This window comes from Amphiura filiformis, chromosome 16, assembly GCF_039555335.1.
Source record: "Amphiura filiformis chromosome 16, Afil_fr2py, whole genome shotgun sequence".
Taxonomy (NCBI): Eukaryota; Metazoa; Echinodermata; class Ophiuroidea; order Amphilepidida; family Amphiuridae; genus Amphiura; species Amphiura filiformis.
Window position 1 is genome coordinate 21155006 of NC_092643.1, and position 16535 is coordinate 21171540.

Genomic DNA, 16535 nt, shown 5'->3' on the forward strand with positions numbered 1-16535 from the left:
AGTTTGGGAAACTTAACCCTATGAGCACTACTGCCTTCCTTAAAAGTTACAGGACCAATGATTTGTTAATAGCGTGATATATTTCTTCAGCTTTAGAACTTTGAGTAATTTTGAGCTTAATCCCCTTCAGTACTACCGTACTTACTATACCCAGCAAACACAAAACTATTTCGACATTATTCTCAAAAGCTTAAAAAAGGTTGGCAGAAAACATTTAAATGTTGGGTTATATAAACGCTTTTCATAACATTCAAAAACATTTTTGAAACTTTCTGCAAAATATTCGAACATAATGTTATTTAAGTATTGACAAAATATTTGGCAAAAAATGTTTGCAAAAATTATTTTACAATAACATTTTGACAACCTGACATTCAATGTTATTTAAACATTTTTAGCGAAACCCAAAATATGATATGTTTAAAACCATTTGTGTTTGCTGGGTAGCCCTTTGAAACCAAGCAACATAATTTGTACAGACCGAAAATTGGCTGGTAGTTCCCAGTGGTCTGAGCAAAGCAAAGCAAAGCAAAGCAAAGCAAAGCAAAGCAAAGCAAAGCAAAGCAAAGCAAAGCAAAACAATAATACAATACAATACAATACAATACAATACAATACAATACAATACAATACAATATAATACAAAACAATATACCCCCCAAAAAAAAAAAAAGAAGCCTTTTCAACATGTGCATCAATGTATCATGTCAAATGTATCATGTCAAATGTATTATCTAATGCAATAATGATGTAATGGCTGTTCCTCCAACTAATTAGTGTTAATTTGATATTAATTAGTTGTGCCTCTAATCAATTAAAGCATTCTTCAGTCTTTTGGAAATAAAAGTTCCTGTTATAATTAAAAAAAGCTGAGCACCTTGATAACTTAAGGACAACGGTATATGTGACACGATCAGGTCCATGGGGGCCAAAGGCGGCAAAATTGAAACTGAGATAAAGGTAAAAATATGGAGTAAAAAACAATAAAATACATAATAAAATAAACATCAAAAACCTTCATAACTTAAGAACCAAGTATGCTAGACCTATGGTGTTTTCAGTAAATGATAGCCTATTGTGTGTATAATGTAATCATTACAATAATTCAATTGTCAAAAATGCCTCCTTTGGCCCCATGGACCAGATTGTGTCACATATAAAAGTCACTTGGAAGGTATCTCATTTGGTAATAGACATTTGACATGTATGGTCTGGTGATTGTGTATATACAAGTATCTTAAGTGAGTACTTTCATTTCTTTTGAATCTGTACCAGAACTTATTTATTTAATTAATTTATTTAATAAGTCAAAGACAGTTTGTAATAAGAGGGTAGAAATTGGATAAATGGACACACAAATAAATGAATGATATTAATAGAAACAATAATAATAATTAGAAAGCAAATTTATACTTCTACGCTACTCAAATTTGGTATTAATATTAATATTTATAAATATTTTGTGTCCGATTTTGTTAGGAAACCCTTATAATGGTCATCTGTGCAATGTGTGTGTTATAAGTTCCGCATTGCACCATAACTGCAAGTGGAAACAAGACTTTTTCTTCCAATGGCCTCAAAACTTGTCTCTGCACATGCTCGGGAATTGGTCCAAATTATTTATCTGTGAGATAAAAAAAGAAAGAGAGAAAATCTGATTACATCCCTTGAAGAAGATGATATATACATCGGAGAAGTAAATGGAGAGGAAGAGGAAATTTCTGGAGCACAACACACAGACATACAACGTACACACATGCGTATAGGCGTACATATACTTGTATTCCTGCACTTAGTCTCCTAAGTCTAGGACATTGCATGAGTCAGAATGGGATGATTAAACTTTTTGCCATTTATTTGTTGGTTGGAAGCAGCTTGATGTGGCCAGCCCGTCACATTTTTGTATTCTATCATGTCGTCCACCAATAACGACATATCCTGCCTATGTTGCCAGTTGTTTACACCACATACAAGTTGTTAAGTTTTTGTGAGATCAGGATGCCAGGGAATTAAGACTTATTATGGGGGATACAGCGCATTACATCTAGCGTATCTATGTTTATGGGTAGTTTTGGAAGTTTATAACATGGAGGCGACTTGTAGTAAAAAAGGAAAGATATTATCAGGTTTGTACATGTTGTTTTGATCTATTTTATTATCATATTTTAATTATTATTTTCCTTTGTAATTGTAATATATTATGTACAAATATTGTAATTGTATTCAATGTTTTCTTTATTTTTAATCTCTTTGCAGAGAAACTCCTGAATTCCACTGGAAGAGAATTAAGAAGAGCTTTATTCTCATTAAAGCAGATATTTCAGGTAGGGTTTCACCAATTATTAAGTTTACATAAATTTATATGCATGAGATTACATTAGCGTTCAGCTATATTATGATTTAAAATTTAATTATTAAGCTTTGATCATTTTTTTTCCAGTTCCAATTAAGGTATTGCTGGAATAGGGCATTTAAGTGATATTTAATCATATCAATTGGATTAATTTCAGTTTAATTGTAATTAATGTCATCCTGATATGAAAATATAGAGCTTGATTTAAGTAGATTTTGGGTAACGATAATGGGATTTTGAACGATCAATCAATCAATCATTCAATCAATCAATCAATCAATCAATCATAATTTAACACAGCAGATATATTTATGTGGAACAAATTATTAAGATGACTGAAAGTAAAAGGGTAGGAAAAATACCAAACATGTCATTCATGCAAGAATGGGAAAATATCTGATTTGGTATTAATTTTGAGAGTCAATATTATCTAATGGCAGTATTTTCATTCATACTATGCTGCACTTGCGTTGTGGTGCATTGCATTACAGATATATTGATTACTTTTTGCCGCAACTCGTCGCATTTCCAAGTTAAAATGTATACAATTTTATTGCAGTATTTGGCAGTACAATGCAATGCTGCAATGCAAAGTAATTGCGGCGTAATTCAGTGATTTTCTGTGCAATATATATTTAGTCTTGACTGCACCACAGAATGATCAACAATAAGGCTGATACTGATCCCAATATATTACGTCTTTGCATGAAGTATGTAAACAACCCACTGATGGTGTTGTACCATGTTGAATTCGACACCCTTGTCGTGGAATAAGAAAACCGATACAATACAAGTACGTACATACTTGTATTTGATCTTTGTTTTGATATTTGATCTTTTCTTTATATTGTATTTGTATTTGTATTTGTATTTTCGTTTGTACTGTTTGTACTGTTTGCCGGCAACCCGCACCCACGAGCTTGCTCCCCGTGTGTTGCCCCACAACTTTATTTTAGGTTTTTTATTGATGCCCCTCATAATCTTGTCTCAGGCCCACTCTTGACCTGTCTCTTGCCTTTTAATAGGTTGCTTGTTCTTCAGTGGGCCTGTGATCGGATTCATTACTTTGCTTTGTATGTAATTGGTTTGAAAATTATGGCATTTGTCATTTATACTATGTATGTTTGAAGTTGTGAAATAAATGTTTCTTGAATTGAATTGAATTGAATTGAATTTATCAGATTACTTTTAAGTTTGCCATTTGTCCCTTTCAGTAGCATATCTATGGTTGTTTCAAAAATGCAAAAATCTGATATTTGATGAATTTTAAGGTGTTCAGATTCAGCCAATTGTTGAATAGGCCTTTAAACCACAGAGATTTGCTTTGCAAATCCATTTTGGGTCTCTGTAATGTGTCATGCATGTATTAAACCAAATTTGATAGTATTTTTGAACACTGGGGATTGACGGTGCCTTAATATCAAGGTAAGGTATGAGTGTGTGTTTAATTTTAATTTCAGCAGTAAGCTTTATTATTAGGGATGCCCACTGTCCATACAGTTTCCACTAGAACGATTTTTCATTTACTGTGTGCGTGCACTCACACACGTATTGTCTATGGAGAAACTGATCGATACAAGAAATCCCAGGCCTGTTAAATGGCGTATATACTTGTTTTTGATCCAAATGTAGGCCTATATCAGGGTGTTTCAAGAAATTCCTGATTCCACCGGAAAACATTAACCAAACTTTTTCCTGATTGGTCAGTAAATAGAGAGGACCTTCCTCCATGCAGAGATCAACTTTTTTAATGAAAAATTTAATGAGATGAGAACTACAACAGGTTGAAGTGACACCATTCCGTGCATCAGGTGTTCAAACGCAATTATTTCCAAATTTGGAGTGAATCAGACAAGCAAACTTACATAGTCATAAATGTAACTATTTTTGAAGACAAAATGTACAGGATGTTAAGAAATTTAAGAATGTTTAAGCCTACATCATGCCCATCTCAAATCATGCACTTCTCACTACCATGTCCATTTCATATGCTATCCATCATGGCTTCCATGCACACACAGTGTATTGCTCAATGTAAAAAGATAACCTTTGTGTTGGAGCAAATTTCTCAAAATTGGTAGTGATTAATATTACCAAACTTATGCCATGATGAAATATAATAATTTTTGAAGATAAAATGTGCTGACCGTAAAAGATTGAACAATGTTTAAGACTACCGCCATTCATTTGAAATAATGCACTTATTGTTCATCTCCTCTATGGAGATATTTTCCATGGCGGCCATCTATGATCATGCTTATGGTTTCACCAAACAAACCATGGGTTTTGAGGTCTTATATTTTTTGTTGTATGTCAACAAAATCAATTAAATTTTCAGGATGATCTTATTTTCATGTTGTTATAAGCAAATATAATGTTCCAGATAACGCTAGTTAATAAATACATTAAGAAAAAGTACCTTAAAATTGCACTTTCTGTTAGTAATCCTTTTTGGACTTTAACTTTTTAACATGTTCTAGCAGCCCTATATAAAACCGTAACACTCAAAAAGGCCATATCTCTGGAATGAAACGTCCGATTAAGATTATTTAAACGCCAAAATGTTTCTTTCATCAATTCCCAGCCAATAAGTTAAGTCTGAATCAATCTAAAAGTTGTTCAATTTTTAGTGGACATGCCTATTATTATACACAAAACAAGTATAACCATACAATAACACATTAGTTTAAAACAATTAAAAATAAACACTTGCAGTTTAAGGAAGCAATTATAAATGTATGTCATGTGCCGACACAGACTCAACAATGCTTCAGAATTAGGTCTTCCTATTACATTTATATAAAGACTGATTTGGAAAAAAGTGTTTAATTTGAAAATCATGCAGTAATTTTCTGTGAAAAGTTTTTTTTTTAATTGCTTCAAGCGTAGCTTAACATAAGTAGGTCTATTTGATTACAAAAGGTCATACATTACGACTAAACGGCCTAGGAACCTGATTCATTCAATTTACCACCATGCTATATATGCTATTATTAGTGTCTGCTTGCATGCATAAATTAACTTTAATTGCTGAATTTAATATACTAGTACATCGATCTTGTGTTTTTCCCCAGGTAAAATTGCAAAGTTCTATATAAGCTTTTTGTGTTATCAACATGAAAATTGTGTTTCCAGGCTATATTTTGAAAGGGAAATTACAATACTCTGGTAAACGTAGGTAACAACAAACAAACTGAAAGTGAGGAAAAAGTGTGTCAGTGGTGAAAAATCTTACAGAATCTTTTTATTTGGTTTGAAAAATGAAATCTTTTTAGTCATACATCTGAAATACAGCATGTGGATTGTTAAAATAGTACAGTCTGTAGATTTGAATTTCATACATCAATGATCCATCAATATGGTTATCGGAATGTTTCCACAGATGAAACCATTACAGCTTCAGGGTATATAAACTTGAAAATGCCTTATTTTTTGGTATAGAAAAAGCACTTTTTGGAAGTTATGGAAGATAAAGGTGCTTTTACCCATTGAAAAACATTACACATCAATGAAATATAAAAATCTCTTGAAAATTATTAAGGTGTGGAAAAATTTAGCACTTGCATTTATATAGCTATGTGGCAAAGTTTCCATGGAATTGAAAGTTTTTTGAGGAACTTTTCATGGAACAAATATAGCCTTATTAGAAAGAAGACACCAAAAAAAGGGGTCTTTGTGTATAGTTGTCATTCAGTGAGATTTGGACTTGACTTTGGGTCATAATATTGCTAACTGCTGAAATATTATATGGCAGTTTAGATATGCCACAAGTAGTTTAATTTGTTTGAAATTGTATGAAAAAAAACTGCTGAAATATTATATGGCAGTTTAGATATGCCACAAGTAGTTTAATTTGTTTGAAATTGTATGAAAAAAAAACTGCTGAAATATTATATGGCAGTTTAGATATGCCACAAGTAGTTTAATTTGTTTGAAATTGTATGAAAAATGTTTAAATTTCTTGAGTTTTAAAGAAAAATATTGTCATTCAGTGAGATATCGGAAATATTATTTACAGCATAACCGTTGGGTAAGTGCCCCCTCCTCCTTGGTATGTGTGTGTATGGGGCCCTATTGCTTTTTGTGTCATAAAGTCCCAACTTAAGCATGCATAAATTCAGAAAAGCACACACCAATGTGCGAAAGATATGCTTGGCATTGGTGCATTGCCCAACTTCGTGAACACGATGCTATTTCAATCCACAAGGTTATGAGCCTTGCCTTATAAATATTATGAGCTAATTGAAGTATAATGAAGTTCTATTTCCAGGTAAGGTTGCTAATAAAAGTGTAATTCCATGAATAAAGCAATATACCATAATGTCTGGGTATCATATTTTTTTGAATATATGAGTTTGGCTCTCCGTTGATTTACATTGTATTATCTGTTATAATTCATATTCACAAAACATTAGCCATATACTTTATATGCCATATTGCTTCCATTCATGGAATTAGCGTGGTATTAGCAACCCCTCCTGGAAGTGAGACATAATATAAATTTCTCCCATACTATGTTCAAACCACAGCTCATAATAGACACGGCTCATAAAGTTTAATATCTTCATTACATTGTGGATTGCAATATAAATGGTGTATACAAAGTTAGGCACGAACCTATGTCAAGTGTGTTTTGCATACTACATGTATGTGACTATGTGCTCTTTTCTGTACGAGCATGGAAGTACTAGACCGGTCATGGTAGAGTTGGGACTTCATTGACTTGCCCATTTAAACTAAAAAATGATATTACCAAATAGGGTGTAGTTATTGCATATTATTATTACTAGTTTAATAAAACATAGGAGTATAAGTTTAGGCTATTCTGGTAGATTCGGTGTAGTATGTTTATGCTAATGTTATAATAAGGGGTAAATTAGAGCTGGATATGTGAATCAGCATTGTTGTCATTTAAACTTCAAAAACAAAACTAGAAAACATGTATCCATCCAGTCATTTCATAATGATTCTTTACTCCCAGACTTTACCACAGCCAATTTCTAAATTTAACGCACCATTTGTATATTGACAAGTTTATAAACAGAAATCTGCGGCTAAAATTAAAATCGCTTGATAAGTTTTTAGCCCTGGAGGTTCGTTCTGAACATAAGGTTACCCATACAACTGTGTATACTCATTAACGTAGATGTAGGACTACTACGTAAACAAAACTGGACCTCTTGGAAGATGGACTTACATTCTTTACATGCATAGAGTTATATGAGGAGGAGAGAGGAAAGATGTGTCTTATTGTGTGTGAAATAATGACGAGTTGGTAAGAAACTAATGATGACCAGTGATAAATAGTAATTTTAATTGATGAGTGAAATTATGAGCACCTTATTTGGTCATCATACATTTGGCAAGTTAATCTTACTTTTAAGGGCTCTGGTATGAGCATTTTGGCAGTATTTGTTGTGTTCGACATATCAAATTGCATTCTGAATACGAAGAATGTCCTTCTGATATCAAATAATTTTGATTTTTTGAAATCTGTGATATGAATTTTTTTCCCAAAACACCAACAAAATTAAGTCTTTTGGGGAAAAAAAAGGATATCTTCAATATGAAAGGTCAAAATTTTCATTTGATCATCAGCTTTTCATCCCAGCTACATACACTTTTTACATATCATTAGATTTATTAAGTTTACTTCAAGGACTATATATCAAAAATTTAAAAATATCAAATTTTAATAATTTGTAATTATAAAATTTGTATTTTATCGCAAATTTAAAAAATATCAAAATTGTTTGATATCAGAAGGACATTCTTCGTATTCAGAATGCAATTTGATGTGTCTGATGTACTCTCATGTCCCACAAAATATACTGTCCAAATACTCCTATACATGTAGACAGATGGCCTTCTTTTTTTCTGAATTTTAATTTTGGTTTTGATATACATCCTAACGAACTTCTATATGATGTTTAGCAACATGACTGTTAAATAATATTGACATAGCTCAAAATACTTTGTTTGCCATATGAGGACTGTAACCTAGATGTACTTTTTGCAATGGCAAAGAAGAGAAAAGATGCTATTTTCAAGGGGCTTAGAAATTTTGGTGATGTTTAAGCGTATGGTTATGGTAATTTGCAGAAAGGGTGAATCGAAAAAAAATGTAAATATTACAGTAATATTACAGTTTCTATTGCAATCTGCAGATGAAGAAAATTCATTTAGCCTTAGGGATACCAAATAGGTATAAAATGATTGCTTGCCATATATCCTGATTTGATACACTTAATACATCAGTCCAGCCATCCGTTATTGTGCTAAGTAACGATCATAACGATACTATATCTTGCATCTCATATCATCTATGATGGTATGACAACTTGAATTCTAGAATAAATTAGATTTAGGAAACAGGAGTCCTGGAGAGAAGAAGATGGCACTAATTCAAAGATCAAAGGTCATTGGACCTTTTTGTGTGGGTATTATGAAATTTGCAACTTTCAATTGAATTCTCAGTGGTTTGTAGGTAATTGGCTGCAGTGGCAGATTGATATGTTAAAGCAGAGGCAGAAAAGGGGGATTATGTTAATATATTTTTGACAAGAATATTTTTAATTCCAATCCCTTCACTTGTTGAGAGAGAATTTAGATTTAATAATGCACACGTGCTGAGACGTTGATACATGTATGTCCAATGCACAAACTCCATGGGGTGAGTACATTGGACATCAGCATTCAGTGCAAATGCATTATTGTGTCCAATCTCTTAAGCAACAAGGGATTTGCTTTTATTAATCTATTTCATACATATGACAAAGAATTTCTGCAATTTCTGCTATTTATAGCAAACAAAATACTAAAATATGTCGCAAAATTTGACCAAAATCAAAGCCCCTACCTTTAAGAAAAATGAATAAATCCTGCAAGACATGAATGTGCAGCGCATAGTGCGCGAATATGTGCACGAGTGCAGTTATACAATATTTATGCACTCCGCATATTTCTCGAATGGCTTTTCTGATTGGGCTTCTGTGGTTCTAAGTGTGTAAGAATGTCAAATTATGTCACTTAGTAATAACATTTCCTTGTCTCGATGGTTAGGATTTTGGGTTATCCCCATGAGCACTACCTGCCAATCTAACATTGCCTCTGATTGGTCAATTACATGATATCTTTACTTTAATCACCAATCAGAATGGAGCTTTACAAATAATTCACCCCAATTTTTTTGCATGGTGAAATTATTCTAACAATGTTGCTGATTGGTCCAATTGAAAATGAAAACTTCTTTTTGGCCAATCAGGCAGGTAGTTCTCATGGGAAGAGTAAAATTTGGAAGGGAACAAATAGACCATCAAAAGCTCATTATTGTTGGAGTTAACATTCAGATTTGATTTTAAAACTTATCAAAACAGTGAGCCCCTAGTCAAGATAATTCAATCCAATGATATTCTGTGGTCAGCAATGGTCAGCTGAGATAGTGACCAGGATCTGATATAAACGATGGAAACTGCAAGTCATTCTACCAAGCACTTTTAACCTATTTTCGTCATTTTAAGTTAATGCTTGAGAGAGATTAGCTTAAAAGAGTTGTGGCTTGTAATTCCAGATTGAATGATATGACTCCATTTGTCCTGTATTATTTGACTCTCCTGATTGCATTTCAAAGCCTGAAAATTTTTCTTCAAATTGAACTCAACTTCATTGGCAATTAACAGAAAACATATAGGTGCAGATTTAAGCATGGGCACACTAGCTTCCACAAAGTATCGTAGACATAAAAGAAACCAAAGCATTCAAGAGAGAACACTACCAAAGCACAGCTCAAAACAACTAAGCATCTGGACGTTCTGCGCACATTACCCTTCTCGCCTGGTTTCGTAGGAAGCGTTGAGAAGTATACATGATGTATAAAACCAGAACTAGAACCAGGTCTTTGCCCCTTTTTTCGAGTCAAAATGAAGAAGAAGAAGAAAAAAGTGTTTACTTCATTCAGTTTACATAAACAAAATGTGTCCTTGCTTGAACCTTGTAATATCATTTGGGTTGTACTCTTCAGGATTTTCTTCCGTTCCAAATAAACCCCAAAATAGTACATTTCCTATCTATTCACTACATAACAGTTAGTTTGGACATCAAATGTGGCCTGATATTCCTTAACAAGACAGATTCACTAATTGATATGTGCATGTTAAGTACCGGATAAAACCTTCAAGAGGAAAAATATTATCGGTATAAATGACCCAAGTGTTAGAAATCCTCATAAACCCCATCCATCAACAAGCTGTCTTCCTTCAAAACGTTGTACAGGCTGTATCAAAATGATTGGTACCCATCAACTTCCTTGTCTAATGAAACGCCTGCTTCTTCCAAATTTAACATTAGATCTTCTTGAAATGACTGCAATTTATTGTTTAATGACCTTTTATGGCATAAATCTCCCAATATGAGTATGATGCATTTTGTTGTGGCAGTCTTGGCCATGTTCACTGGATATTGATGGGTACCAATCATTTTGATACACCCTGTATTGTCATTATGCTATGATTTTATAGTCTTAATGGACTGGTGATATTATCTGTTTTAACCTCAATGCCCTGATATGAGTTGATATGAGCTTTATAAGGGTTTACTATCAAACAAGCATAAAACTTGGAAGCTTTTGTTATGATTAGCTCCGACATCTTCATGATAGGGTTATTATGGGGGTTTATGCTATTGAGCAAATTGAGTTGATTATTGCTGATACTGGATTTAAGATACTTCAAGACACTGCCATACCGTAGATTTTAACCATACTTTAGATTTTTTTAACATTACAGAATTATTACTTCAAAATTGAACTTTGTGTTATGCAATCTATATTTAGTTTTAACCCCCTGATCTAACATTGCCTCTGATTGGTCAATTACATGATATCTTCATTTTAATCACTTTGCAAATAATTCACCCCAATTGTTTTGCGTGGTGAAATTATTTTAACAATGTTGCCGATTGGTCTAATTGATAATGAAAACTTCTTTTTGGCTAATAGGCAGGTAGTTCTCATGGGGTTAAGCATGAATAAAGTCAAGTTTGTTGTCATGGTCTATATATGTGTTAGCGCTTAATTTGCTTAAAGTCATAATGTACAATCTTTTTTCAGAATTTACCTTTATTTTTTTCAAAACTGATTTTTTGGCATATTTGTAATACTTACACATGTTCTTACTTAAATCTATGAGCAAGCTGTCAAATTCGTCCTATTTGTAGTAAAACGGGACGATTTTCTGTTGGTCCGACATAAAGTCATAATTTATTTAGATTATGACTTTATGTCGGCCACGATAAACCGTAGTCTCAGTACAAAACTAGCTTATTACGCTCCTCCACATGTGGAGGGAGCGTAACCAAACTGGCCGCGTAGGAGACTAACTCTGAAGCCGCACTCGCTATCCTAATCCAAATAGTGCGAGATGTTTCGAGTGATAGAGGTGAATATTATGATGTTGTTTCTTTGCAAATTCCCAATGTTTTTAGCGTCCAAATGTATTGTGAACTTTCATAATGATTGTATATTATCATTTTAGAAAGAAAAAAAGAAAAATCTAAAAATTTAAAAAGATCGTACATTAAGGCTTTAAAGTTCAACTTTGTAGGACATGTGGCACATTTAATCAGATATTTATCCGGTTTCCTACAATGTACCTCACATTAATACAACCCAGTGATATTGACATGTCTGTAATAGTCGACTATACTTTGTTCCATGATGAGTTTGGTAGTGATGGCAGTGCCTTTACGCACTTGTCCGCAAGTGTTCTGACAAAGCGATTTTGTACACGCTCTTTTAATACAAGGGTAGGTTAGCATGCGCGATTTGACATTCCGAGTAAAATGTATACCTATTACTTAACTCAAGTTGAATCATTAGGCATACATGCAGTGTTGGACTTGATCATGGCAATTTATTACATTTATTAAAGTGTGTAACATATTTTCGACCTAATTAGTGCCCTGTCCCTTGGCACCCCTGCATACCTTGCTAAGTTTCATTAATTTTGTTTAAGCACAATAGTACTTTCTGCATTAAATTGAGTCAAATCTCATCATTTGAGATACTCTGTACAATAAGACAAAAACATAACTTTGTTTGATTTGTTTAAAAATTAAGAAAATACTAAAACTATTTGACATTTTTGTAAGTTTATTATAATTTAGAAATGATTTAGAAATTTGCCTAAATTTGTCAAAAAAACAGGCAATTATTTGTTTATTGCTTCCTTTTGTGATGATTTTTCAGAGATATCCTTATACTCTCTAGTGCGAAATTTAAGTAAGCAAGTACTCAAAATGAGATTTCCAACTTTTTAGAGACATAACTAAGCTATACTTTTATTCAATGGGAGGATTCTTGTATCAAGGTGTAATTATAAGCAAAACACATTTTGAAAAAAAATGGTCATTACTTCCTTTTGTCATGGTAGGGCAGTATAAAATTTACTTTAATATTAAACATGTTAAACTCCAGAATATAATGCACAGTAGTGTATTGGGTACAGTATAATATAAATGGTGCTGTCTACTGATGATAGTAACTGGTATAGAAAATTTTTTGAGAAAAATAGGCAATTATTTGGTTATTACTTCCTTTCATGAAAAATGGTGATTTGTCCGTACGCTGGTGATACAACCGCATTGATTTGAGTCTGCTTCTACAAAATTAAACATGGCGTTACTCTCAACTTGAGATGAGACACAGTATAGTCAAATTAGTCTTGTAACCGTATTGCAATTTGCAAACTTGGCAACCACAATATTGACCAATTTTTATCTACCACATAACTTAAACTGATTTTAATATTTAACTCCAGAACAGAATGCACAGTAGTGTATTGGGTACAGTATAATAGTGCTGTCTACTGATGACAGTTAACTGGTGTAGCCTTTCTATAAGGTCAAATCAGCTGTTCACTCAGCATGATAAGAGTCCCATCATGGCAGCTTAGCATCAGATGCACTCGCTTATAATAACACTAGAAATACTTGGAACATGACTAGACCGCAAAATTGTCTGTTAAATGGATGTTAGTGAGATGGAGTGTTATAGTTGTCCAATTGGTTTAATATTAATGGTGTTTTCACTCGAATTTGGGTTCACCAAAGTAAAACAAAAACAAAAACAAATTGAGAATGGCAATAGGGGATGCTGGTGAAACTGGGTGTTAAAGTTGTTCACATTGCTGAAGTTGGGTGCAATTAAGTTCTTGTTCTGGTTCTGGTAAGCCTATGTTGTGCTTGAAGCATATATTAAACTATTTAAAGTCAACTTGACCAATGAACTTGCATGGAGATGTGCAAAAAAATTTAATGAATAGTCTCAAGTTGAACATCAACACAATGGCTGTGAAGCGCAGTGATGACTTGAAGTTGTTGTTTTTTAAAGTGAGTTTATTAGATGAATGTATTATAAAGTTCAAACATGATAAAACCTAAATGACTACATTTTAAACTATTTGACAAATCTTTGAAGCAATTAATTAAGCTTTTATTACATAATTAAATTGTTAAAACAATAAAGGACTAAACAAGATGAAACACCAAAATACTTCCATAAAATGTCAGTGATGTAGATAAGACATAATTTTGAGCACTGTCATGATGATGATATATTTTTTTGTTGTGTGACAGTTTTAATTTGAGACCGAGTATAGAAAATTATTGTAAGAATAGCTTCACTTTACATCACTTCAGTTCACTCTTCAAGAAGATGGCTTCACTTGTTGGATACCCATCTACTTCTGAAATTAGAAAAATTTTAATAAATAATAAAATAAATTTGTCTCTTTTAATTATTAGCCATTTTCTTGTATTGATATTTATGTAAATTTGCATGATTCTAATCATATATTGCAAGGAATGAAAAGTGAAACAAACTTGATAAATACCATAACTATTTGATTTTGACTGGCATTACAACAATATGTATGGAGCAGGGTTCGATTTACTTTGAAAAATTTGCATAGCAATTTTTAGTGAAAACCTTATTTAGGCGATGTTCTTATAATATTAGCATATGTACATACATTGTAAAAAAATGCTATACAAGCTGAGATTTGTGTATCAGGTTGTCCAAAATGGGGAGCATTTTGCTCCACGACACTGTTAAATCGAACCCTGGTATGGCTCTATACAATGTAGTTGAAATGAATATTATGCACTGAAATTGCTCAGATATTTGAGTAGAGTGAACTAAATCCTAGCGATAGAGTTTCAGTATAAGTAGGTTGCCTGATATCTGAAATATTATAGTGCATATGTTTTGACTACCAAAAGTACATTGCTCATACTGGCACAGCGTAAATGGCTACATTGCCATTGCAAACATTTTGTACCAAAATATTTTAATTCATCTATCAAATGATGCCAGATGACAAGTTAAAGCCATAATGTATGATCTTTAAAAATGAAATTGGTAAATTTTTTCTAAATCTGATATTTTTTTTCCGTAATACGTTTACACATGTCCCAACTTTCATGTATATTTTTATTGGAATCGCCCTAATTTGTTGTGGTGGTAGGACAGCAGTAATATTTAATTAATGTCTTAATTATGATATTAAATTCCGCATATAGCTCAACATTAAATGCTGATGATATCAAGTGGACTTCCTTTTATTTAATAACTCATTTGAGAATTTTTTCCATATGGACACTCATAGCTACATGCTATTGAATGGAGCGTCATATATTTTCAACACCACTATTTTTCTTCTTTTTTTTAGCATTTTTTTTATATGAACAAATTCTGGCAATATTTTAGTTGTATCCTTCAATTTGAAAGTATTTCTACAATTTTTAAATATTTTTATACTTTTGAAGGGATCACTAAGCAAACCGAGTCAAATATTTGTAAAATTGATTTTGAGATATGGCGAAACTAATCTCTTTAAATATTTGATTGTATTGGACAGTCATATCTCATGATCTGGAAGGACAGAAACCAAGCATATCAGATTAATTTGAGCAATAATTAAGCATGTGCAGGGATCTTTGGACATATGAATATATATATGATTTAAAATCCCAAGATATTAGAGCGAAAACTTTAAAAAAAATTTATTGTGTAAGTACATAATGATAAATAAATGTAGATGATAATTTTGAAATTTCTTTCTGTTTGTTTGTATATAGGATGACCAGGATCTGGTACATGAGTTTGTCAGCGCTGAAGGCCTGGCATGCCTTATTAAAGTGGGCTCAAGTGCAGACCAAAACTACCAAAACTATATACTCAGGGGTAAGTCGAACAGCTATATATATTCTTTCAAGGGCAAGCCTTGAAATAAGTGACTGGAACCAGGAGCAATTTGTTTTGAACATTGCTCCTCATTCACTATGATTTTACAAGAACCAGGAGCAATTTCTGAAGAAACAGGAGCAATTTTCAAATAGTAAATCCTTTTCTGCATATATACAATACAGCATTCCAGCACTACTACATCAAGTGCAAAATTGGAACCGGGAGAAAATTGCTCCTGGTTCATGCAAATTTTACAAAGAGCAGGAGCAATTGGTGGCTTTGCTCACAGCACCTGCTTATTTCAAGGCCTGTTCAAGGGGAGGTGCTGCACCTTCCAAAGATTCCAACATTCAAATACATTGTAGCTACCGTATAACTTGACCAGTATGCCAAAATGTTCCATAATGGGAATACCATTAACACAGGCATGAGAATTTCCCTTTTTTTAGAAGGAATTCCTTTTTTTTTGTGTTGCCCAAATATTGCAAATGTCCCGCTTTTATTTCTCTTTAGCCCGCTTTTGAGCATTTTTACCCTGGCCTGATTTTATGCACTTTTTCAGAATTTTCCTTTTTTTTTCATTGAAATGTATTCTTATGCCTGTGAACAGCAGTGTATAGCCATAGAGGGACTGGAGGCTGTATGTATTCCCCGATCATTATTGTCCATCCGTACATCACTGGTCACTTGCAGAGGCTGTGTGTATCAAGAGTCCATATTAACCAAAGTGGCCAAAATCTGTGTTTCTTCCTTTCGGCCTGTTTCAGTTAAAAATTGACCTAATTTTGGATTATTTAAGCCTTAATATTGCAAATTTCATGTACTTTGCACGCCTTAATTTCCCTCAGTAGACCACTGAAAGCCACTGAAAGGAAGTGGTGTATTAAAGGTACATGAAATCATGGGTTTTTTTTGTCGGTACATTATGCAACTTTGACA

The 16535-nt window shown here is 32.9% G+C and overlaps 1 protein-coding gene across 6 annotated transcripts in view; it reads left to right on the forward strand.

The window, feature by feature from the left end:
• Positions 1-16535, forward strand: part of LOC140135721 (uncharacterized) — a 193470-nt gene that overhangs the window by 100213 nt on the left and 76722 nt on the right. For 5 of the 6 annotated variants that reach the window (XM_072157316.1, XM_072157318.1, XM_072157319.1 and 2 more), the window contains 2 exons: positions 2257-2324; positions 15488-15593. In XM_072157316.1, coding sequence (XP_072013417.1) covers positions 2257-2324; positions 15488-15593 — 174 coding nt within the window. Of the gene's footprint in view, positions 1-1751; positions 2127-2256; positions 2325-15487; positions 15594-16535 lie in introns of those variants that run through there. The other variant, XM_072157321.1, reaches the window with a different exon arrangement.